Source organism: Triticum urartu, chromosome 1A (genome assembly GCF_056163025.1).
Source record: "Triticum urartu cultivar PI428250 chromosome 1A, HENAU_Tu73, whole genome shotgun sequence".
In the NCBI taxonomy this organism is placed as follows: domain Eukaryota; kingdom Viridiplantae; phylum Streptophyta; class Magnoliopsida; order Poales; family Poaceae; genus Triticum; species Triticum urartu.
This window is the reverse complement of record NC_141873.1, coordinates 499,730,948-499,757,754: the sequence shown is the minus strand read 5'-3', so window position 1 is coordinate 499,757,754 and position 26,807 is coordinate 499,730,948. Positions and strand designations below refer to the sequence as shown.

The 26,807-nt window shown below is 42.5% G+C and overlaps 2 protein-coding genes across 2 annotated transcripts; one reads left to right on the top strand and one right to left on the bottom strand.

Annotated features, from left to right (window-relative positions):
• Positions 1–4,217: 4,217 nt before the first annotated feature.
• Positions 4,218–7,764, top strand: LOC125522562 (tubulin beta-5 chain). The gene is made up of 4 exons (XM_048687617.2): positions 4,218–4,371; positions 5,129–5,529; positions 6,065–6,334; positions 6,823–7,764. The coding sequence occupies exons 2-4, from the start codon at positions 5,136–5,138 to the stop codon at positions 7,500–7,502; spliced, it is 1,344 nt and encodes a 447-aa protein (XP_048543574.1). The 5' UTR covers positions 4,218–4,371; positions 5,129–5,135; the 3' UTR covers positions 7,503–7,764.
• A 16,398-nt stretch (positions 7,765–24,162) lies between these two features.
• LOC125522554 (uncharacterized) lies at positions 24,163–26,241 on the bottom strand. The gene is made up of 2 exons (XM_048687606.2): positions 25,501–26,241; positions 24,163–24,434 (listed from the first exon to the last, which is right to left on the bottom strand). The coding sequence occupies exons 1-2, from the start codon at positions 26,001–26,003 to the stop codon at positions 24,353–24,355; spliced, it is 585 nt and encodes a 194-aa protein (XP_048543563.1). The 5' UTR covers positions 26,004–26,241; the 3' UTR covers positions 24,163–24,352.
• Between the last annotated feature and the right edge of the window lie 566 nt (positions 26,242–26,807).

The following is a 26,807-nucleotide window of genomic DNA, read 5'->3' as shown; positions in this document are numbered from 1 at the left end:
CGGGTTCGAGAACTATGTAGACATAAACGAGACACATCTCTGGTCAATAACCAATAGCGGAACCTGGATGCTCATATTGGCTCCTACATATTCTATGAAGATCTTTATTGGTCAAACCGCATAACAACATACGTTGTTCCCTTTGTCATCGGTATGTTACTTGCCCGAGATTCGATCGTCGGTATCATCATACCTAGTTCAATCTCGTTACCGGCAAGTGTCTTTACTCGTTCCATAATGCATCATCCTGTGACTAACTCATTAGTCACATTGCTTGCAAGGCTTATAGTGATGTGCATTACCGAGAGGGCCCAGAGATACCTCTCCGATACACGGAGTGACAAATCCTAATCTCGATCTATGCCAACCCAACAAACACCTTCGGAGACATCTGTAGAGCACCTTTATAATCACCCAGTTACGTTGTGACGTTTGATATCACACAAGGTGTTCCTTCGGTATCCGGGAGTTGCATAATCTCATAGTCAGAGGAACATGTATAAGTCATGATGAAAGCAATAGCAATAAAACTAAACGATCATTATGCTAAGCTAACAGATGGGTCTTGTCCATCACACCATTCTCCTAATGAAGTGATCCCGTTCATCAAATGACAACACATGTCTATGGTTAGGAAACATAACCATCTTTGATTAACGAGCTAGTCAAGTAGAGGCTTACTAGGGACACTCTGTTTTGTCTATGTATTCACACATATACTAAGTTTCTGGTTGATACGATTTTAGCATGAATAATAAACATTTATCATGATATAAGGAAATATAAATAACAACTTTATTATTGCCTCTAGGACATATTTCCTTCAATATTTTCAAACCCCGTCGTTTTATCCTTGGTAGCAAGAATACAATATGTGCCTTGCAACTCCTCCTGATACAGAGTAAGGACACCGCAAGATTGAACCCACTACTATGCACCACTCCCTCTGAATATCTACTCGTCCAATTGGCCAAAGAAGACTTATAGATCGAAAAGCATACATAGCTATAAAATTATACAACAAATACAATCTCAAGAGACTCAAATAGTTTTAATGAACAATCTAATCATAAACCCACAATTCATCGGATCCCAATAAACACACTACGAGAATTATATCGAATAGATCTCAGAGGTGATCATTGTATTGAAGACCAGAGAGAGATAGAGAGAGAGAGAAGCCATCTAGCTACTAAGGGAACTACTCACACATCATCATGTAGGTAGCAATGTCAATGAAGATTGCCTCCCCAATGGTTCCCCCCTCCGGTAGAGTACTAGAAATGGCTTCCAGATGGGACAACGAAAGAATATAGGCTCACAGCGGTGATAAAATTGTTTTGGGTCTCGCTTTGAGGTTTTGGAATATTAGGGAATTTACAGGCCAAGCATTATGTCAGAAGGGTGCTCAGGGGGGCCACAAGTGCCGATGGCGCCTTCTCTTCCCGAGGCGCGCTGCGTGAGCTTGTCGCTCCCTCATATATCTGTTGGTCTCTCCCTGAAGCTTCCAGGGTCTCTCGTAGTCCAGACAAAATCACTGTAAGGTTTCATCGTGTTTGGACTTCGTTTGGTATCATATGGCAGATGCAAAACCGGCTTTTGGGGCATGATTGCTTGAGGATCTTGGGTTGGATCCGAAGATACGGCAGGGGATCCGATTACCGGGATTGGTTCGTCGGGATTTATGCCCTGACAGTACGCACGAGTTCCAAGATTCTCCTATGTCTCGGTTAAGCCGAGGTCTTGATGGTATGGCGCTAGGATCGTGCCAGACTGGATTTGATCGCCAATCGATGCTTCCATCGAGCCCTTGCGACCACGCAACAGGACATGTATGGGCCACCAATGTCAGTGCTAAAACCGCCGGATCGCTAGTGGTCTTGGCTAGATGGTAACATGAAGTAGAGAAAAACACGATGTTTCCTAGGTCAGGGCCCTCTCTAAGAGGTAATACCCTGCGTCCTGCTCTTATTATATTGATTGCGATGGGGTACAAAGTACAAAATGATCTATCTCAAGATCGTATGAATGAGTTCTAACTTGCTTCTACAAACTAAACCCCTCGGCTTATATAGGGACCGAGCGGTATCTAGTGTTACAAATATGTCGGACACTTTTAGTGATAAGCATGCTGAAAATATGCCTTGAAGTATACAAGTCTTTGAAGGATTCCATCTTGAGTACGCCGAGGGCCACAACTTATGTGGCCCATTCTTCGATTGTCGGTGGTCCTCGGCTCGAACCATGAATGACAGGCCGACGTGGTGAGTACCCCCTAATCCAGGGCACCGTCACCACGCAATCAATGATGAAGGCGACCTCAGACTCATCAACACTTTTCGGATAATAAAAAACCCATCCTTAAAGATGAGGGCCACCTTGGAGTCCTCGGCGAAACCGGGATCATCGTCGCGCACATGGGTCTCTGGTTGCGGAGCGGGAGAACTCACCGTCTCGACCCATCACCTCCAGTTTTGCTCGAATATGTCAAATGACCGATGAGAAAGACAAAAACCGAAGAATGGGCTATGTTTGTCACAACCCTCGACGTACTCGAGATGGAATCTTTGGAAGACTTAGCACACATTTTAAGGCGTATTTAAATATTCAACACTTTTATCTCTAGATACAACCGACCATGTGTAACCCTAGGTACCCCCCCGACCCCTATATAAGCCGAGGGGTTTAGTTCGTAGAGGCAAGACTTTAGACTCATTCATACGATCTTGAGGTAGATCAATTGTACTTTGTACTCCATCCACATCCTCTTCAAGAGGACGCGAACCTGGGTAAATCACGTGTCCCTTTTCTTCATATTGCCATCTAGCCGAGACTACCAACTCGGGACCCGGACCCCCACCCGAGATCTGTCGGATTTAGCTCCGATAGTGGGTGTGTGTGGAGGTGTGTATCTGTCGGATCTGTCTTTGGTGGATTTTCTCGGATTTGGTCGTTGTTCGTCTACGTTCGTGTATCTTCAGGTTGGATCCTTTTGATCTACTCTACTCTTCATCGACGACGACTATTGTTTTGTTGCGCTGGTCCTATGAGGCCTTAGCACGACGAATGTCTACCACAACAAGTTTCACCCGGCTCCGGCGAGAGAAGGGCAATGAGGTGGCGCGCCTTCAACTTGATTCAGTGTTTGTAGTCGTCGCTAGGTGGTTTAAAGATTTAGATGTAATTTTTATTATTTCCGGTGTTCGTTATACTGCCGTGATTGAAGATGAATAGGTTATTTATAAAAAAAATCAAGTAGCGTAGGAATTAGCATAATTCACTTTTCTATCTTTATTTCCATCTGGGGCAGCGCTTCTGTTGCAGTCCCTCCCACCAAACGCGCCTTTAGTCGCACAATTATGCGAGAAATTCTAACCTTCCAGTAACAAGTACCAACCCTCAATTGAATTCGAAAAAGTCCCCAACAAAGAAGGCCCTGTTTGGTTCATAAATCCTAGGACTTTTTCTAGTCCCAACTAAAAAGTCTTTAGTCCCTAAAAAGTCCCTCCCTGTTTGTTTGCAGAGACTAAAAAGTTCCTAGTCTCTTACTAGAGGTTATTAAATGACCATATTGTCCCTACTATATAGAAAAATAACAATCAAACAACACCATGGGGTGGCGGGCCATTAAATGCATGGAGGGACATTGTTGGAAAAGTTCCAAAAAAGACTCTTCTTGAGAGTCTTCTTTATTTAGTCCCAAATGCTTAGTTTAGTCCCTAAAAAGTCTCTCCCGTTTGATAAAAAAGTTTCTAAAAGAAACTTTTTTTTAGTCTCTACACAAAAAAATCCCTGAAAACACCCCCGAAAAAGTTGGACAAATTTTCTCCAAACACACACGATCTCCGCCAGCTCGCGGTGTGAACCCCTGCCGACGAGCAGCCGTGCCCATGGCCCGTGCGCAGCCACCGGCCACCGCTGGCCACTGCCCAGCGCAGCAGCAGCCTGCTCCCACCCGCAACCACCTCCGCCGTACCGTCACATCCCCGCCCACGCCCACCGACTCACGGGCCCAGCGCCCCCGTACCCCACCTGTCTGTACCCGCGTCCGCAAACCAACCGAAAAGAACGCAGCAAGTCACACCGACAGCGGGCGGCCAGCGATGCGAAATATCCCAGGGGCAGCCCCGTCCGCTCGCCACGGTGAAATTCAAAAAGTGAAAACCTCGGCCGTCCGATCGCGCCGGCCGTTTGAAGCGACGCGCGTCGGCCGTCAGATCTAGCCCCTGCCCCGCGGTCCCCCTCCTACGGCTATATATATTTCTCCCTGCCCCCGGACGCCCCGTCGCCCTCCGCCCGCCCCACAACCACTCTCTCCTCGCCGCCACACTCCTCACTCCCCACTGCGCTTTCTCGTCGCGCTCGCCACTCGTAAGTTCCAAGCTGCTTCCCGAATTTACTTGCGCCATTGCGTTCTAGACTAGATCTGGTATGTCGCTGCGTATGAGTCGGTGCTTTTCCGGTTTTTTTTCGAATTTGTTTGAAAAATCGAGGTCGTTTTGGGCGAGGAAGTAGGAAATGTGCGCGGATCTGGGGGTATATCCGGTGATTTTGGCCGTGGGATGCGTCGATCTGATAGCTTTGTCTTGTGCTCAAGTTGTATGGGGGCAGATTGGATCTGTTTTGTGGGGATTTCCCGTCAGATTTTGCGCCTGGAGCAGTAGATCTGAGGCGCGCTTTTAGGGATCTGGCGGAGGTGACGCGTCTATGTTTGGAGCAGATTTGGTGCTAGTTCATGCCGTGGTTTCCCAACATTAGAGAATCTGAAAGCCTGATTTCTGAGCACATCCTCTTCAGATGTGATTTTGAGAAACTTATCCTGGTGTTAACTAGGTAGGCGCTAGCTATCGGCTTGATTTTGCACCGTTCTTATTTTGAATTTACTGTGTAACCATATCTTCTCATTTTAAATAGTAGCTTGCACGTGAACACTCGGACTATGTTGCTAGTCATAGAGTTTGGTTTTCATAATAGCCCCAAATAGTTGATGATTACGTTCAGAAAAAGCCAAACAAGTCAGATCTTGCTATAATCTGAGTAAATAAATCTAGCTGTATCAATCATTTCCCACGCTGTACCACTACTGCAGTATGTGAGTCCTGCTTACCCTGTATATCTATGATTTCAGAGAGAAGATGAGGGAGATCCTGCACATCCAGGGTGGGCAGTGTGGAAACCAGATTGGTTCCAAGTTCTGGGAGGTGGTGTGTGATGAGCATGGCATCGACCCCACCGGGCGGTATGTCGGCACCTCTGACCTGCAGCTGGAGCGTGTCAACGTCTACTACAATGAGGCCTCATGTGGTCGCTTTGTGCCCCGTGCTGTCCTTATGGATCTTGAGCCGGGCACCATGGACAGTGTCCGTACTGGACCGTACGGGCAGATCTTCCGCCCTGACAACTTTGTGTTTGGGCAGTCTGGTGCTGGTAACAACTGGGCCAAGGGTCACTACACCGAGGGTGCTGAGCTCATTGACTCCGTTCTTGACGTTGTCAGGAAGGAGGCTGAGAACTGTGACTGCCTTCAAGGTAACTGAACTTGAATTAAATTGGCGATAGTTTAGAATCCTTATGGCAGGCTTTACATGTATTAAGTTCAGTTTGGATAAGAACACACTATTTCATGGTATGCAGATTTGAATTATGTTGTCACTCAACAAGAAGTTTTAAGCTACAATATTTGTTATGCCAGTAATGCTATGCGTTGATGCCGTGGCATCTTCTGTTTGTATGCATCTTTTTGTATAGCCATGATTACTTGTTTGTGTATAAGGGCACTGGTTGGAAACCTTGCATACTTGGATAACTTGGTGTATGATTCAGAGTTAGTACTAGGTCTCTGCTTACATTGTTCTGTATTGTTGTCATGATACATATTGCTTCCATGTCTTGTGAATTATTCTGATAGTGAGACATCTAGCATAACTACTGATTATGTACCTATGCTGCTTTCATCTATTTGTGTCTAAACAGTGGTTATCTATTCAGGGTGGTTATCTACTTATATTCAGCTTTACCGCTGTCCACTTGAAATCATTATTTAAGCATCCTTTTATGTTTTCAGGTTTCCAAGTATGCCACTCTCTTGGTGGTGGTACTGGATCAGGCATGGGGACCCTTTTGATATCAAAGATCAGGGAGGAGTACCCTGACCGCATGATGCTTACGTTCTCTGTTTTCCCCTCACCGAAAGTATCTGATACTGTGGTTGAGCCTTACAATGCCACTCTTTCGGTCCATCAGTTGGTTGAGAATGCAGATGAGTGCATGGTTCTTGACAACGAGGCCCTTTATGACATCTGTTTCAGGACTCTCAAGCTGACCACTCCCAGCTGTAAGTGAAATCTGTACCTTTGTATTGTTACTTTCTACAGATGACTGTGAGCATGATGTCAAGTGGATCTTCCTAATTCTGAATATTTTAACTAGTCACAACTGAAGAACAGTAACATGATGTAGTCCATTAGCTTCCCTTTTTGGATAATGTTTGTCCCGACTATTCCTTTAGAGCAGTTTGGTTAATTCTTAGACATGCTCTGAAACTCTAAATGGACTCTTGTGCTTGAGTTATTTGCTCAGGGCATTCATTTGGATGCACTTCTGCAGTATTGCACTACTTCAATTACTACACTGTTATGATTCAGATCTGTCTTGGTTGAGATTTTGCTTAAGTTGGATTTGTGAGAATGACTGTTAGTTGTCATGCTAATCTGACAAAACCAAACACATTTTCAGTCACAGTTATAAAGACTGTTTGCTTTGTGCTTAGAATTATGTTGCTTGCTGTGTCTAACATTTAACCATTCATGTTACTTTCTGCAGTTGGAGATTTGAACCATCTGATCTCTGCCACCATGAGCGGAGTGACCTGCTGCCTGAGGTTCCCCGGCCAGCTGAACTCCGACCTCCGGAAGCTGGCGGTGAACCTGATCCCCTTCCCGCGTCTCCACTTCTTCATGGTCGGGTTCGCGCCGCTGACCTCGCGCGGCTCCCAGATGTACCGCTCCCTCACGGTCCCGGAGCTGACCCAGCAGATGTGGGACTCCAAGAACATGATGTGCGCCGCCGACCCCCGGCACGGCCGGTACCTGACGGCCTCGGCCATGTTCCGCGGCAAGATGAGCACCAAGGAGGTGGACGAGCAGATGATCAACGTGCAGAACAAGAACTCGTCCTACTTCGTGGAGTGGATCCCCAACAACGTCAAGTCGAGCGTGTGCGACATCGCGCCCAGGGGCCTGTCCATGGCGTCCACCTTCATCGGCAACTCGACGTCCATCCAGGAGATGTTCCGGCGCGTGAGCGAGCAGTTCACGGCCATGTTCCGGCGCAAGGCCTTCCTGCACTGGTACACGGGCGAGGGCATGGACGAGATGGAGTTCACCGAGGCCGAGAGCAACATGAACGACCTGGTCGCCGAGTACCAGCAGTACCAGGACGCCACCGCCGACGAGGAGGAGGAGCTGTACGAGGACGAGGACGACGCCGACCTCCAGGAGTAGGGGCCAGCGAGGTCTGTTCCGTGGATCTTCCTTGATCGTTGCCCGGGGCTATTTCTGATGGCTCCATGTTGCTACTAGTAGTGTGTGTGTTTCGCGCTTGCTGGCCCCCGTCGTCTTCGGGGTGTCGTGGACTTGTTGCTTGTGTAGTTTGTCTGTGTCGGGTTAATCCGGTAGTCAGTTTGTTGGTGAACTTGAGATCTTAGTAGCAGGTTTGTAATATTTTCTGGCTCTGAATCCTAATGCAATGTTTGCTGTTTCTTCACATAGTTTGTGATGATTGTCATTGTCAAGTACTCCACCACCTCGAGGGCAGTGGACTGGATGCATCGGTCGCAGTTTCTTCTTTTTCCTGCCACGTCGCCGCCTCGATGTGTTACGTGCCGTGCAGTCGGCATCGTTTGACACTGCCTGTCTATCTCGTTGTCTCTGGCCTTGACTTCAGCGGGCCGGTACCGGCAGTGATATCGTATCTGGTTTGGACGCAGGCGTGCCTCCGCCGGGCGCCAAGCTACAACGACGGCTCGTCCCCGAACCTTATACTACTACCGTACTAGGCTGCTAGCTGGTAGTGGTAGATTCAGTCAGCTGAATCACAGCAATCGTTTTCATGTCTTGTGTACTCACCACCAGCATCACCACCCAGCCTCGATTTATCCGTTTATGATGTGTCTATTTAGCACTTGACTATTTTACAATTGGAAAACATTCAAATATCCTGTCTAATAAACATATGCCACTTGTATGTCCAAAACCAACCCCCACAGGCACTGTCTCTCGCTATATTTCAAATAAAACGGGTTAGGAAATAAACCCGAATCAAGTAAAGCTGGACCATGACCCGGTCAAGGAACAACAGCCAAAAATTGGTGGAGATCACCGGACAATCTACAGGCCAGGAACACTCGTAATCCTATTCCAATTCTTGACCCCCTTCACCAGCTTCACAAATTCTTCATCCCCTTCACCCCGCTTCACCTAGAAACATCAGAGAAACTAGTTACAAAGAAATTCCAGAGACAACAGGAAACTGTGGAATGTTTGATTGCTAGCAATTATAAAACTCTGGAATAACAAAAAAATTGCAGTCTACTGCCAAAAATTACAATAGCAAAACAATAGAAATTACACTACAAATCCTGATAGCTGAAAATTAAAGTGCAAACTCTGAAAAAGCATACAGTGGATTTACACCGTAAATACAAACGAAATGACACTGCAAGTTCCCAAGGATTTACACTTGAATAACTGATGAAGTTACACCGTAAACACCCACGAATTGCAGTCAAAGTGCCCACTAATTGCACTGTAAATCCCCCGGAATTACACGGTTATTCCCAGGTATCAACGCTCATAAATACACCATAAAATTAGGCGTAAAAATCCACTGTGATCTATCTGAAAAATACTCTATAAGCCCTGAAACAATTACAGTGCTGAAGTATTCAAATTACAATGTAAATCTGCAGTATATTACAGTGTAAGCCCCACAATTCAGAGGTAAAATCCATTATAATGTATCTAACAAATACTATAAGCCCTACAACAATTACAGAGTAAAACTCTGGTAAATTACAGTACAAGCCCTAAAACAATTACAGTGCTCAATCATATTACAGTGTAAGCCCTACAGCAATTAGAACCATCTTCCGCAAAGTCATTAGGCACGAAGGGGTCTTGCAAAGGATCCGCACTCTCAATAGAAGATGCTTCCGGAACATCCTTGTGAGAGACTTTCCGTAGCCTCCCCATAGATAATGAAGCTGAAAACTACAGAGAAGTAACTATTAATACTGATCCAAAATAGTAAAACCAAGGCAGGAATTACACAAAAAATAAAACTAGGGAAATTACATGGTAAAACTTATGCAAACTACACCGTAAAATCAAGGCAGGAAACAAAATTACACAACACTGTAATACTGATAAAAAATACAGTGTAAACAAGACAGTAATTACACTGTAATACTGATCCCGCTTACACAGTAATACTGGTCCAACTTACAGTGTATAGTGAGGCAGTAAAACACAAAAAAACTAAGCAAACTAACACTGTAAAAATACTCAGAATTATATAGTAACCCGGAGGGGATTTCGACTGTAAATCAAGGCATGAATTACAGTGTAATCGAGGCAGGAATTACAGTGTAATCAAGGCAAGAATTACAGTGTAATAACTGATGCAAATTACAGTAAAAAAACTATGGAAATTACACTGTAATGTTGATGCAATTACATAGTAAGCAAGACAAGAATTACAGTGAAAAGTCTGAAAAAAATACAGTGTAAATACTCAGAATTATAGAGTAACCCGGAGGGGCATTCCACTGAAAATCAAGGCACGAATTACAGTGTAATCAAGGCAGGAAATAAAGTGTAATAAATGATCCAAATTACATTAAAAAACTGGGGAAATTACACTATAATACTAATGCAAATTATATAGTAATCAAGGGCGGGAACTACACTGTAATGCTGATGCAATTTGCATAGTAAGCAAGGCAAGAATTACAGTGAAAAGTCTGAAAAAAGTACAGTGTAAAATAGGGCTAAATGGGCACTACAGTGTAACTCTAGGGAGTTACCGTCCAAAAGCACGAGAATTACAGTGGGTGTAATCTAGAGGATTGTATTGCAAAAACAACAAGAAGTTACAGTGCAATTACAGCGTCTTACAATGTACTTTAGAGATACAATATACAGAAATTCAGAAAAACTTCACATCATAAAAACTGGGGTTCGGAGACACATTACAGATAAAATCTTACAGAAGTAAAACTACGGGGATTACAAATGTAAGATCAGTGCTACAAATACAGTGTAAATCAGAGAAGCATAGCAGAATAAATTTGGGGGGTATTACAGTGTAATTCATAGCTAGCCCAAACTGGACCAAGCAATCAACAAGAAAGGGGAATCCCTATACTACCATACCAGAGAAATTCATAGCTCTTCCCCCGTTTCTACTGGTAATCAATCACTGAACAACTACCAGATGACTGGACTTCAAACTGCAAAGTCTCAGTAGCAATCAAAACAGATCAGTAGCATTCAAACACTAAACAACCACCAGATAATTGAACTTCAACTGCAAAAGCTCTGAATCACACACAGAGACACGCCTGCACACATGAAGAAAACACAAAACCTAACCCCGTCGGAAGACAAACACATCAACGCCCAACCTAACAGTGCCCACAACAAGGAGATCAAATCTAAAACCTAACACCGGAGCAGACGTTCTCCATGACGAACTGGCGCGAGCAGAGGGGATCCACGGAGAAGAGGGGATCTGCGGCGAACTGCACAAATGAGCATTGGCTAACAACAAATCGCACTAACCAACCGCTAAAATCATCAAACAACAACATGAATTAAAGTGGCGGAGATCATCGGACAATCTACAGGCCAGGAACACTCGTAATCCTATTCCAATTCTTGACCACCTTCACCAGCTTCACAAATTCTTCATCCCCTTCACCCCGCTTCACCTGGAAACATCAGAGAAACTAGTTACAAAGAAATTCCAGAGACAGCAGGAAACTGTGGAATGTTTGATTGCTAGCAATTATAAAACTCTGGAATAACAAAAAAATTGCAGTCTTCTGCCAAAAATTACAATAGCAAAACAATAGAAATTACACTACAAATCCTGATAGCTGAAAATTAAAGTGCAAACTCTGAAAAAGCATACAGTGGATTTACACCGTAAATACAAACGAAATGACACTGCAAGTTCCGAAGGATTTACACTTGAATAACTGATGAAGTTACACTGTAAACACCCACGAATTGCAGTCAAAGTGCCCACTAATTGCACTGTAAATCCCCCGGAATTACACGGTTATTCCCAGGTATCAACGCTCATAAATACACCATAAAATTAGGCGTAAAAATCCACTGTGATCTATCTGAAAAATACTCTATAAGCCCTAAAACAATTACAGTGCTGAAGTATTCAAATTACAGTGTAAATCTGCAGTATATTACAGTGTAAGCCCCACAATTCAGAGGTAAAATCCATTATAATGTATCTAACAAATACTATAAGCCCTACAACAATTACAGAGTAAAACTCTGGTAAATTACAGTATAAGCCCTAAAACAATTACAGTGCTCAATCATATTACAGTGTAAGCCCTACAGCAATTAGAACCATCTTCCGCAAAGTCATTAGGCACGAAGGGGTCTTGCAAAGGATCCGCACTCTCAATAGAAGATGCTTCCGGAACATCCTTGTGAGAGACTTTCCGTAGCCTCCCCATAGATAATGAAGCTGAAAACTACAGAGAAGTAACTATTAATACTGATCCAAAATAGTAAAACCAAGGCAGTAATTACACAAAAAATAAAACTAGGGAAATTACATGGTAAAACTTATGCAAACTACACCGTAAAATCAAGGCAGGAAACAAAATTACACAACACTGTAATACTGATAAAAAATACAGTGTAAACAAGACAGTAATTACACTGTAATACTGATCCCGCTTACACAGTAATACTGGTCCAACTTACAGTGTATAGTGAGGCAGTAAAACACAAAAAAACTAAGCAAACTAACACTGTAAAAATACTCAGAATTATATAGTAACCCGGAGGGGATTTCGACTGTAAATCAAGGCATGAATTACAGTGTAATCGAGGCAGGAATTACAGTGTAATCGGCAAGAATTACAGTGTAATAACTGATGCAAATTACAGTAAAAAAACTATGGAAATTACACTGTAATGTTGATGCAATTACATAGTAAGCAAGACAATAATTACAGTGAAAAGTCTGAAAAAAATACAGTGTAAATACTCAGAATTATAGAGTAACCCGGAGGGGCATTCCACTGAAAATCAAGGCACGAATTACAGTGTAATCAAGGCAGGAAATAAAGTGTAATAAATGATCCAAATTACATTAAAAAACTGGGGAAATTACACTATAATACTAATGCAAATTATATAGTAATCAAGGGCGGGAACTACACTGTAATGCTGATGCAATTTGCATAGTAAGCAAGGCAAGAATTACAGTGAAAAGTCTGAAAAAAGTACAGTGTAAAATAGGGCTAAATGGGCACTACAGTGTAACTCTAGGGAGTTACCGTCCAAAAGCACGAGAATTACAGTGGGTGTAATCTAGAGGATTGTATTGCAAAAACCACAAGAAGTTACAGTGCAATTACAGCGTCTTACAATGTACTTTAGAGATACAATATACAGAAATTACGAAAAAACTTCACATCATAAAAACTGGGGTTCGGAGACACATTACAGATAAAATCTTACAGAAGTAAAACTACGGGGATTACAAATGTAAGATCAGTGCTACAAATACAGTGTAAATCAGAGAAGCATAGCAGAATAAATTTGGGGGGTATTACAGTGTAATTCATAGCTAGCCCAAACTGGACCAAGCAATCAACAAGAAAGGGGAATCCCTATACTACCATACCAGAGAAATTCATAGCTCTTCCCCCGTTTCTACTGGTAATCAATCACTGAACAACTACCAGATGACTGGACTTCAAACTGCAAAGTCTCAGTAGCAATCAAAACAGATCAGTAGCATTCAAACACTAAACAACCACCAGATAATTGAACTTCAACTGCAAAAGCTCTGAATCACACACAGAGACACGCCTGCACACATGAAGAAAACACAAAACCTAACCCCGTCGGAAGACAAACACATCAACGCCCAACCTAACAGTGCCCACAACAAGGAGATCAAATCTAAAACCTAACACCGGAGCAGACGTTCTCCATGACGAACTGGCGCGAGCAGAGGGGATCCACGGAGAAGAGGGGATCTGCGGCGAACTGCACAAATGAGCATTGGCTAACAACAAATCGCACTAACCAACCGCTAAAATCATCAAACAACAACATGAATTAAAGTGGCGGAGATCATCGGACAATCTACAGGCCAGGAACACTCGTAATCCTATTCCAATTCTTGACCACCTTCACCAGCTTCACAAATTCTTCATCCCCTTCACCCCGCTTCACCTGGAAACATCAGAGAAACTAGTTACAAAGAAATTCCAGAGACAGCAGGAAACTGTGGAATGTTTGATTGCTAGCAATTATAAAACTCTGGAATAACAAAAAAATTGCAGTCTTCTGCCAAAAATTACAATAGCAAAACAATAGAAATTACACTACAAATCCTGATAGCTGAAAATTAAAGTGCAAACTCTGAAAAAGCATACAGTGGATTTACACCGTAAATACAAACGAAATGACACTGCAAGTTCCGAAGGATTTACACTTGAATAACTGATGAAGTTACACTGTAAACACCCACGAATTGCAGTCAAAGTGCCCACTAATTGCACTGTAAATCCCCCGGAATTACACGGTTATTCCCAGGTATCAACGCTCATAAATACACCATAAAATTAGGCGTAAAAATCCACTGTGATCTATCTGAAAAATACTCTATAAGCCCTAAAACAATTACAGTGCTGAAGTATTCAAATTACAGTGTAAATCTGCAGTATATTACAGTGTAAGCCCCACAATTCAGAGGTAAAATCCATTGTAATGTATCTAACAAATACTATAAGCCCTACAACAATTACAGAGTAAAACTCTGGTAAATTACAGTACAAGCCCTAAAACAATTACAGTGCTCAATCATATTACAGTGTAAGCCCTACAGCAATTAGAACCATCTTCCGCAAAGTCATTAGGCACGAAGGGGTCTTGCAAAGGATCCGCACTCTCAATAGAAGATGCTTCCGGAACATCCTTGTGAGAGACTTTCCGTAGCCTCCCCATAGATAATGAAGCTGAAAACTACAGAGAAGTAACTATTAATACTGATCCAAAATAGTAAAACCAAGGCAGTAATTACACAAAAAATAAAACTAGGGAAATTACATGGTAAAACTTATGCAAACTACACCGTAAAATCAAGGCAGGAAACAAAATTACACAACACTGTAATACTGATAAAAAATACAGTGTAAACAAGACAGTAATTACACTGTAATACTGATCCCGCTTACACAGTAATACTGGTCCAACTTACAGTGTATAGTGAGGCAGTAAAACACAAAAAAACTAAGCAAACTAACACTGTAAAAATACTCAGAATTATATAGTAACCCGGAGGGGATTTCGACTGTAAATCAAGGCATGAATTACAGTGTAATCGAGGCAGGAATTACAGTGTAATCGGCAAGAATTACAGTGTAATAACTGATGCAAATTACAGTAAAAAAACTATGGAAATTACACTGTAATGTTGATGCAATTACATAGTAAGCAAGACAATAATTACAGTGAAAAGTCTGAAAAAAATACAGTGTAAATACTCAGAATTATAGAGTAACCCGGAGGGGCATTCCACTGAAAATCAAGGCACGAATTACAGTGTAATCAAGGCAGGAAATAAAGTGTAATAAATGATCCAAATTACATTAAAAAACTGGGGAAATTACACTATAATACTAATGCAAATTATATAGTAATCAAGGGCGGGAACTACACTGTAATGCTGATGCAATTCGCATAGTAAGCAAGGCAAGAATTACAGTGAAAAGTCTGAAAAAAGTACAGTGTAAAATAGGGCTAAATGGGCACTACAGTGTAACTCTAGGGAGTTACCGTCCAAAAGCACGAGAATTACAGTGGGTGTAATCTAGAGGATTGTATTGCAAAAACCACAAGAAGTTACAGTGCAATTACAGCGTCTTACAATGTACTTTAGAGATACAATATACAGAAATTACGAAAAAACTTCACATCATAAAAACTGGGGTTCGGAGACACATTACAGATAAAATCTTACAGAAGTAAAACTACGGGGATTACAAATGTAAGATCAGTGCTACAAATACAGTGTAAATCAGAGAAGCATAGCAGAATAAATTTGGGGGGTATTACAGTGTAATTCATAGCTAGCCCAAACTGGACCAAGCAATCAACAAGAAAGGGGAATCCCTATACTACCATACCAGAGAAATTCATAGCTCTTCCCCCGTTTCTACTGGTAATCAATCACTGAACAACTACCAGATGACTGGACTTCAAACTGCAAAGTCTCAGTAGCAATCAAAACAGATCAGTAGCATTCAAACACTAAACAACCACCAGATAATTGAACTTCAACTGCAAAAGCTCTGAATCACACACAGAGACACGCCTGCACACATGAAGAAAACACAAAACCTAACCCCGTCGGAAGACAAACACATCAACGCCCAACCTAACAGTGCCCACAACAAGGAGATCAAATCTAAAACCTAACACCGGAGCAGACGTTCTCCATGACGAACTGGCGCGAGCAGAGGGGATCCACGGAGAAGAGGGGATCTGCGGCGAACTGCACAAATGAGCATTGGCTAACAACAAATCGCACTAACCAACCGCTAAAATCATCAAACAACAACATGAATTAAAGTGGCGGAGATCATCGGACAATCTACAGGCCAGGAACACTCGTAATCCTATTCCAATTCTTGACCACCTTCACCAGCTTCACAAATTCTTCATCCCCTTCACCCCGCTTCACCTGGAAACATCAGAGAAACTAGTTACAAAGAAATTCCAGAGACAGCAGGAAACTGTGGAATGTTTGATTGCTAGCAATTATAAAACTCTGGAATAACAAAAAAATTGCAGTCTACTGCCAAAAATTACAATAGCAAAACAATAGAAATTACACTACAAATCCTGATAGCTGAAAATTAAAGTGCAAACTCTGAAAAAGCATACAGTGGATTTACACCGTAAATACAAACGAAATGACACTGCAAGTTCCGAAGGATTTACACTTGAATAACTGATGAAGTTACACTGTAAACACCCACGAATTGCAGTCAAAGTGCCCACTAATTGCACTGTAAATCCCCCGGAATTACACGGTTATTCCCAGGTATCAACGCTCATAAATACACCATAAAATTAGGCGTAAAAATCCACTGTGATCTATCTGAAAAATACTCTATAAGCCCTAAAACAATTACAGTGCTGAAGTATTCAAATTACAATGTAAATCTGCAGTATATTACAGTGTAAGCCCCACAATTCAGAGGTAAAATCCATTGTAATGTATCTAACAAATACTATAAGCCCTACAACAATTACAGAGTAAAACTCTGGTAAATTACAGTACAAGCCCTAAAACAATTACAGTGCTCAATCATATTACAGTGTAAGCCCTACAGCAATTAGAACCATCTTCCGCAAAGTCATTAGGCACGAAGGGGTCTTGCAAAGGATCCGCACTCTCAATAGAAGATGCTTCCGGAACATCCTTGTGAGAGACTTTCCGTAGCCTCCCCATAGATAATGAAGCTGAAAACTACAGAGAAGTAACTATTAATACTGATCCAAAATAGTAAAACCAAGGCAGTAATTACACAAAAAATAAAACTAGGGAAATTACATGGTAAAACTTATGCAAACTACACCGTAAAATCAAGGCAGGAAACAAAATTACACAACACTGTAATACTGATAAAAAATACAGTGTAAACAAGACAGTAATTACACTGTAATACTGATCCCGCTTACACAGTAATACTGGTCCAACTTACAGTGTATAGTGAGGCAGTAAAACACAAAAAAACTAAGCAAACTAACACTGTAAAAATACTCAGAATTATATAGTAACCCGGAGGGGATTTCGACTGTAAATCAAGGCATGAATTACAGTGTAATCGAGGCAGGAATTACAGTGTAATCGGCAAGAATTACAGTGTAATAACTGATGCAAATTACAGTAAAAAAACTATGGAAATTACACTGTAATGTTGATGCAATTACATAGTAAGCAAGACAATAATTACAGTGAAAAGTCTGAAAAAAATACAGTGTAAATACTCAGAATTATAGAGTAACCCGGAGGGGCATTCCACTGAAAATCAAGGCACGAATTACAGTGTAATCAAGGCAGGAAATAAAGTGTAATAAATGATCCAAATTACATTAAAAAACTGGGGAAATTACACTATAATACTAATGCAAATTATATAGTAATCAAGGGCGGGAACTACACTGTAATGCTGATGCAATTCGCATAGTAAGCAAGGCAAGAATTACAGTGAAAAGTCTGAAAAAAGTACAGTGTAAAATAGGGCTAAATGGGCACTACAGTGTAACTCTAGGGAGTTACCGTCCAAAAGCACGAGAATTACAGTGGGTGTAATCTAGAGGATTGTATTGCAAAAACAACAAGAAGTTACAGTGCAATTACAGCGTCTTACAATGTACTTTAGAGATACAATATACAGAAATTACGAAAAAACTTCACATCATAAAAACTGGGGTTCGGAGACACATTACAGATAAAATCTTACAGAAGTAAAACTACGGGGATTACAAATGTAAGATCAGTGCTACAAATACAGTGTAAATCAGAGAAGCATAGCAGTATAAATTTGGGGGGTATTACAGTGTAATTCATAGCTAGCCCAAACTGGACCAAGCAATCAACAAGAAAGGGGAATCCCTATACTACCATACCAGAGAAATTCATAGCTCTTCCCCCGTTTCTACTGGTAATCAATCACTGAACAACTACCAGATGACTGGACTTCAAACTGCAAAGTCTCAGTAGCAATCAAAACAGATCAGTAGCATTCAAACACTAAACAACCACCAGATGATTGAACTTCAACTGCAAAAGCTCTGAATCACACACAGAGACACGCCTGCACACATGAAGAAAACACAAAACCTAACCCCGTCGGAAGACAAACACATCAACGCCCAACCTAACAGTGCCCACAACAAGGAGATCAAATCTAAAACCTAACACCGGAGCAGACGTTCTCCATGACGAACTGGCGCGAGCAGAGGGGATCCACGGAGAAGAGGGGATCTGCGGCGAACTGCACAAATGAGCATTGGCTAACAACAAATCGCACTAACCAACCGCTAAAATCATCAAACAACAACATGAATTAAAGTGGCGGAGATCATCGAACAATCTACAGGCCAGGAACACTCGTAATCCTATTCCAATTCTTGACCACCTTCACCAGCTTCACAAATTCTTCATCCCCTTCACCCCGCTTCACCTGGAAACATCAGAGAAACTAGTTACAAAGAAATTCCAGAGACAACAAGAAACTGTGGAATGTTTGATTGCTAGCAATTATAAAACTCTGGAATAACAAAAAAATTGCAGTCTACTGCCAAAAATTACAATAGCAAAACAATAGAAATTACACTACAAATCCTGATAGCTGAAAATTAAAGTGCAAACTCTGAAAAAGCATACAGTGGATTTACACCGTAAATACAAACGAAATGACACTGCAAGTTCCGAAGGATTTACACTTGAATAACTGATGAAGTTACACTGTAAACACCCACGAATTGCAGTCAAAGTGCCCACTAATTGCACTGTAAATCCCCCGGAATTACACGGTTATTCCCAGGTATCAACGCTCATAAATACACCATAAAATTAGGCGTAAAAATCCACTGTGATCTATCTGAAAAATACTCTATAAGCCCTAAAACAATTACAGTGCTGAAGTATTCAAATTACAGTGTAAATCTGCAGTATATTACAGTGTAAGCCCCACAATTCAGAGGTAAAATCCATTGTAATGTATCTAACAAATACTATAAGCCCTACAACAATTACAGAGTAAAACTCTGGTAAATTACAGTACAAGCCCTAAAACAATTACAGTGCTCAATCATATTACAGTGTAAGCCCTACAGCAATTAGAACCATCTTCCGCAAAGTCATTAGGCACGAAGGGGTCTTGCAAAGGATCCGCACTCTCAATAGAAGATGCTTCCGAAACATCCTTGTGAGAGACTTTCCGTAGCCTCCCCATAGATAATGAAGCTGAAAACTACAGAGAAGTAACTATTAATACTGATCCAAAATAGTAAAACCAAGGCAGTAATTACACAAAAAATAAAACTAGGGAAATTACATGGTAAAACTTATGCAAACTACACCGTAAAATCAAGGCAGGAAACAAAATTACACAACACTGTAATACTGATAAAAAATACAGTGTAAACAAGACAGTAATTACACTGTAATACTGATCCCGCTTACACAGTAATACTGGTCCAACTTACAGTGTATAGTGAGGCAGTAAAACACAAAAAAACTAAGCAAACTAACACTGTAAAAATACTCAGAATTATATAGTAACCCGGAGGGGATTTCGACTGTAAATCAAGGCATGAATTACAGTGTAATCGAGGCAGGAATTACAGTGTAATCGGCAAGAATTACAGTGTAATAACTGATGCAAATTACAGTAAAAAAACTATGGAAATTACACTGTAATGTTGATGCAATTACATAGTAAGCAAGACAATAATTACAGTGAAAAGTCTGAAAAAAATACAGTGTAAATACTCAGAATTATAGAGTAACCCGGAGGGGCATTCCACTGAAAATCAAGGCACGAATTACAGTGTAATCAAGGCAGGAAATAAAGTGTAATAAATGATCCAAATTACATTAAAAAACTGGGGAAATTACACTATAATACTAATGCAAATTATATAGTAATCAAGGGCGGGAACTACACTGTAATGCTGATGCAATTCGCATAGTAAGCAAGGCAAGAATTACAGTGAAAAGTCTGAAAAAAGTACAGTGTAAAATAGGGCTAAATGGGCACTACAGTGTAACTCTAGGGAGTTACCGTCCAAAAGCACGAGAATTACAGTGGGTGTAATCTAGAGGATTGTATTGCAAAAACCACAAGAAGTTACAGTGCAATTACAGCGTCTTACAATGTACTTTAGAGATACAATATACAGAAATTACGAAAAAACTTCACATCATAAAAACTGGGGTTCGGAGACACATTACAGATAAAATCTTACAGAAGTAAAACTACGGGGATTACAAATGTAAGATCAGTGCTACAAATACAGTGTAAATCAGAGAAGCATAGCAGTATAAATTTGGGGGGTATTACAGTGTAATTCATAGCTAGCCCAAACTGGACCAAGCAATCAACAAGAAAGGGGAATCCCTATACTACCATACCAGAGAAATTCATAGCTCTTCCCCCGTTTCTACTGGTAATCAATCACTGAACAACTACCAGATGACTGGACTTCAAACTGCAAAGTCTCAGTAGCAATCAAAACAGATCAGTAGCATTCAAACACTAAACAACCACCAGATGATTGAACTTCAACTGCAAAAGCTCTGAATCACACACAGAGACACGCCTGCACACATGAAGAAAACACAAAACCTAACCCCGTCGGAAGACAAACACATCAACGCCCAACCTAACAGTGCCCACAACAAGGAGATCAAATCTAAAACCTAACACCGGAGCAGACGTTCTCCATGACGAACTGGCGCGAGCAGAGGGGATCCACGGAGAAGAGGGGATCTGCGGCGAACTGCACAAATGAGCATTGGCTAACAACAAATCGCACTAACCAACCGCTAAAATCATCAAACAACAACATGAATTAAAGTGGCGGAGATCATCGGACAATCTACAGGCCAGGAACACTCGTAATCCTATTCCAATTCTTGACCACCTTCACCAGCTTCACAAATTCTTCATCCCCTTCACCCCGCTTCACCTGGAAACATCAGAGAAACTAGTTACAAAGAAATTCCAGAGACAGCAGGAAACTGTGGAATGTTTGATTGCTAGCAATTATAAAACTCTGGAATAACAAAAAAATTGCAGTCTACTGCCAAAAATTACAATAGCAAAACAATAGAAATTACACTACAAATCCTGATAGCTGAAAATTAAAGTGCAAACTCTGAAAAAGCATACAGTGGATTTACACCGTAAATACAAACGAAATGACACTGCAAGTTCCGAAGGATTTACACTTGAATAACTGATGAAGTTACACTGTAAACACCCACGAATTGCAGTCAAAGTGCCCACTAATTGCACTGTAAATCCCCCGGAATTACACGGTTATTCCCAGGTATCAACGCTCATAAATACACCATAAAATTAGGCGTAAAAATCCACTGTGATCTATCTGAAAAATACTCTATAAGCCCTAAAACAATTACAGTGCTGAAGTATTCAAATTACAATGTAAATCTGCAGTATATTACAGTGTAAGCCCCACAATTCAGAGGTAAAATCCATTGTAATGTATCTAACAAATACTATAAGCCCTACAACAATTACAGAGTAAAACTCTGGTAAATTACAGTACAAGCCCTAAAACAATTACAGTGCTCAATCATATTACAGTGTAAGCCCTACAGCAATTAGAACCATCTTCCGCAAAGTCATTAGGCACGAAGGGGTCTTGCAAAGGATCCGCACTCTCAATAGAAGATGCTTCCGGAACATCCTTGTGAGAGACTTTCCGTAGCCTCCCCATAGATAATGAAGCTGAAAACTACAGAGAAGTAACTATTAATACTGATCCAAAATAGTAAAACCAAGGCAGTAATTACACAAAAAATAAAACTAGGGAAATTACATGGTAAAACTTATGCAAACTACACCGTAAAATCAAGGCAGGAAACAAAATTACACAACACTGTAATACTGATAAAAAATACAGTGTAAACAAGACAGTAATTACACTGTAATACTGATCCCGCTTACACAGTAATACTGGTCCAACTTACAGTGTATAGTGAGGCAGTAAAACACAAAAAACTAAGCAAACTAACACTGTAAAAATACTCAGAATTATATAGTAACCCGGAGGGGATTTCGACTGTAAATCAAGGCATGAATTACAGTGTAATCAAGGCAGGAATTACAGTGTAATCAAGGCAAGAATTACAGTGTAATAACTGATGCAAATTACAGTAAAAAAACTATGGAAATTACACTGTAATGTTGATGCAATTACATAGTAAGCAAGACAAGAATTACAGTGAAAAGTCTGAAAAAAATACAGTGTAAATACTCAGAATTATAGAGTAACCCGGAGGGGCATTCCACTGAAAATCAAGGCACGAATTACAGTGTAATCAAGGCAGGAAATAAAGTGTAATAAATGATCCAAATTACATTAAAAAACTGGGGAAATTACACTATAATACTAATGCAAATTATATAGTAATCAAGGGCGGGAACTACACTGTAATGCTGATGCAATTTGCATAGTAAGCAAGGCAAGAATTACAGTGAAAAGTCTGAAAAAAGTACAGTGTAAAATAGGGCTAAATGGGCACTACAGTGTAACTCTAGGGAGTTACCGTCCAAAAGCACGAGAATTACAGTGGGTGTAATCTAGAGGATTGTATTGCAAAAACAACAAGAAGTTACAGTGCAATTACAGCGTCTTACAATGTACTTTAGAGATACAATATACAGAAATTCAGAAAAACTTCACATCATAAAAACTGGGGTTCGGAGACACATTACAGATAAAATCTTACAAAAGTAAAACTACGGGGATTACAAATGTAAAATTAGTGCTACAAATACAGTGTAAATCAGAGAAGCATAGCAGTATAAATTTGGGGGGTATTACAGTGTAATTCATAGGTAGCCCAAACTGGACCAAGCAATCAACAAGAAAGGGGAATCCCTATACTACCATACCAGAGAAATTCATAGCTCTTCCCCCGTTTCTACTGGTAATCAATCACTGAACAACTACCAGATGACTGGACTTCAAACTGCAAAGTCTCAGTAGCAATCAAAACAGATCAGTAGCATTCAAACACTAAACAACCACCAGATGATTGAACTTCAACTGCAAAAGCTCTGAATCACACACAGAGACACGCCTGCACACATGAAGAAAACACAAAACCTAACCCCGTCGGAAGACAAACACATCAACGCCCAACCTAATAGTGCCCACAACAAGGAGATCAAATCTAAAACCTAACACCGGAGCAGACGTTCTCCATGACGAACTGGCGCGAGCAGAGGGGATCCACGGAGAAGAGGGGATCTGCGACGAACTGCACAAATGAGCATTGGCTAACAACAAATCGCACTAACCAACCGCTAAAATCATCAAACAACAACATGACCTACAACAACAACGCACCAACAAACCTAGATCTGGAAGCTACATGACCAGAACCATACCAAATTGCGCGGGGAAAGGGAGAGCGACAACGACAACTAACCTGGGGAGCAGTGAATCAAAGAGAAAACCCAAGCTCGAGGATAGAGGGATCTCGCAAACACCGTGAACCTGACGGAAATCGCCTCGTCTCCCCCTCTGCTCGAGTGCCTCCTCCTATGGCCCCCTCTCTGCCCATCTGCCGTTTCGAAGCATTACCGCCCAAATGAAATTCAAAAAAGGAAAACAAAAGCAGACAAACGGGCACCGGTAACGGGCAGCCCCATAAAAACCCGGGCCGGGAAAAAAACCCCGCACCCGCAACAAAGGAAACCCGCCCGAAAACAACAACTGTCAGCCCAAATCACGGCGGGCGATCGGACGGCCACAAATTTGAACGACAGCCAATTGAAAAACCCTCGAGTGTAAAATAGCAAATCCGTTTATCTATCGCCTACTGAAACTGAAAGCGAGGTCACGTTGGTCACGTACGCACCGCCGAGATTTCGGTTGGTTCTGCTTTTTGTGCGAGCTTTGCACATGCATCGCTTCAGCGGCACGCCACGGGGAACGTGAGGCGGCCTGTCGAAAAGGAGCATCGCGTGCTCTCACTCAACAGCACCGCCGGATCTCGCAAAGTCACAAAGTGACAAAGTAAGCCTACAGTTGACATGTCCATCCGTGGCTGCCTGCCTTTCGAGAAAGATCACACAGCGCTACAGCAGCACCAAACGCAGTTTAAACAAGGCCCCAACACAAACCACGTTTACAAAAACAGGAGATAATAATTTACATGCGTGAGCAGAGGAAAAAGGCTCGCATTAGCTGCACAAAAAGGTTCAGACTACGAGTAGGCTGTATGTGCATGGAAGAATAGAAGACTCTCAGACCGGCTTGTTCCGGTGGTGGTCGCGGCCTCTGCCCCACAGCGCCGGCCAGCAGCCGATGTCCAGCGACGCCTGCATCCTGAAACATTTGAACGTCCGAAACAGATTAGCGGTGGTCGATACTATTGAACATGTAGTAGCCTCGGAAAGAAAGAAAGAAATAAAGAACGTATTGAACAGTATTTGCGTATTTCTGCACTTTGGTCAGTGTTTCCCACCCCCTTGTTTTTAACAAACTTCGGGCGGATTGTTGTCGTCGCCGTTCCATTTTCATATCGCTGAACATGAGTTGTTCCAATTTTTCTCTGAGTCGAGTGCTACCAAAGTCAAAAGGTTTAATCATGTGGTCTAAAGGAGAATTGTCAAAGGAAGTGAGATCCTGAGAGAACGCAGATTGATTGGTGATTGGTCCTTTTTAAAACCCGTTTGTTGGAGAAAGGGTTTTCGCGGCCACGCACTCGTTTTGTTGCGGGGTTGGAAACAATGACGTGACTAAATGAGCATTTATAATGGTTGCGAGATGTGTTACTATCATGTACTCCGTATTATAAACAGAAGAAAAATCTAGCAATGCAGTTGGACATATTCAGTGCAACCATAGTAGTACTAGTCAGAGACTTCACTGGTGCTCGGCCATGTCTACAGTGACTGAACGAGCACTTCACCTGCTACCTACTACTCTCGCTGTATCAAAATAAGTGTCTCAATTTTAGTATAATTTTAAATAAAAATTAATAAAACGCCGAGACATTTATTTTGACATGGAGGGAGCACTGTACTATAACTCTCGTTACTACTCTCTTTGTTCTCAAATATAAGTTTCTTTGAGATTCCAACAAATAACTACATACACAGTAAAATGAGTGAATCTACACTCTAAAATATGTTTATATATATCCGTATGTTGTAGTTCATTTAAAATGTCTTAAAAAACTTATATTTAAGAATGGAGGGAGTAGAAAAGATTTCGACATGATTATTAGCAATCAGTGCTACTACATGATAGTACTAGTATTGGAAGATTCATTGACTATTTGACTGCATGGCTAATTACTGTTTGAACGGAGAGGTTAATCATTGCGGTTTGCATCCATCCATGGCGCGAATTTCGAGAAGCTCTGGCGGTTGCGAACAGAAAAGCTCACCTGGTTTTGCCGGCGGCAACCGTCGGCGGCGCGGTCTGCCGTGCCCCCGCGGCCGGCATCACGCCCCGGCCGGGGCGCGGCGCCGTCATGCTCCGGGTGAGCAGCCCCGGCACGTAGAAGTTGAGCAGCACGCCGTTGCCGTCCGCGCCTCCCCCGCAGCTGCCCCTGTTGTCGCTCTGCCGCCTCCGCAGCCTCCTCCTCTCCTTTCCCGCCACCGCCGCCGCCTGCTTCTGCTTCGGTGCCACGGCCTCCTCCGGCCTCTGCTCGGCCGCCTCCGCTTCGACCCCTACTGGTGCCGGCGGCGGCGACGCAGAGGCGTGGCCGGCGTTGGGCGGCGGCCTGACGGCGTCGACGAGGTCGGAGAAGGAGAGCTCGCGGTCGGAGCCGCCATCGCCGCCGTCGAAGTCGGCGAGGAGGCCCAGCATCTCCTCCCGGCTCCGGGCGATCCGCCGCGCCCGCGGCCCCGACAGCGGCTTGCCCCCGGCAGGAGCGAGCGCCTCCATCGTGCTAGTCTCGTGTGGCTGCCCGTGGTCCGACGATCGGCGCTCTCCTCTCTCCTCCAGGGCAAGGGTGTGCCGCCGCGCTGCTTATGTAGGTGTAGCTAGCTAGAGAACGCGAGATGATGTGATGTGGTGTGCTCGATCGGTTTGTTGCTCGGTGCCGCTTTTGGCTCTGTTTTCTTCCTTGGGTCGTCCTTTCTGAAGCTTCTCCTCTTTATCTGCACCTCAGTCCAGGTCAAGACGAGCGCGCCCGGTCGGTCGATCTAGAAGCCCAGGATTTCTTTTCAAGACGCGTCCTTTTCCGTCCACTTCAGCTGCAGACGGCGAGCCTTCTTTTCTGCTCAGTGGCCGTCACCCTTCTTTCTCATTTTCTTTTTCTTGCAAGTAAGAGGACAATATTCTGTGGCAAAGTATGCACGCATGAGTTCAAGGCACATTCAGAATCTCATGTGGCGCACGTAAAAGAATCACGCATCGTGTGGCTGGATTCCACGTCAAATTCTAACTGTAAGAACCGCCCCGTACGTCGAGCGCAACCACCGTGGTCGCCGTCGGGCCGGGGGGTCGCCGCCGGAGCGTACGGGAGTCCGGCCTCTCGCGCTGCTGCACGTACACGCGGTTTCGCGGACACGGGGATCGTCGGAGCGCCGCGACGATGACGACGTATCACCCGCCGGATTTAAGGGGATTCAATGAAAGAGTCGACGCACGCATCACAGGGTTTTCAATTAAATGGAAGAAAACGGCAGCCGCGAGGCATCGTCGGACCAAGCACGTACCGTTACCGACGGGGGAGGAGGAGTATTA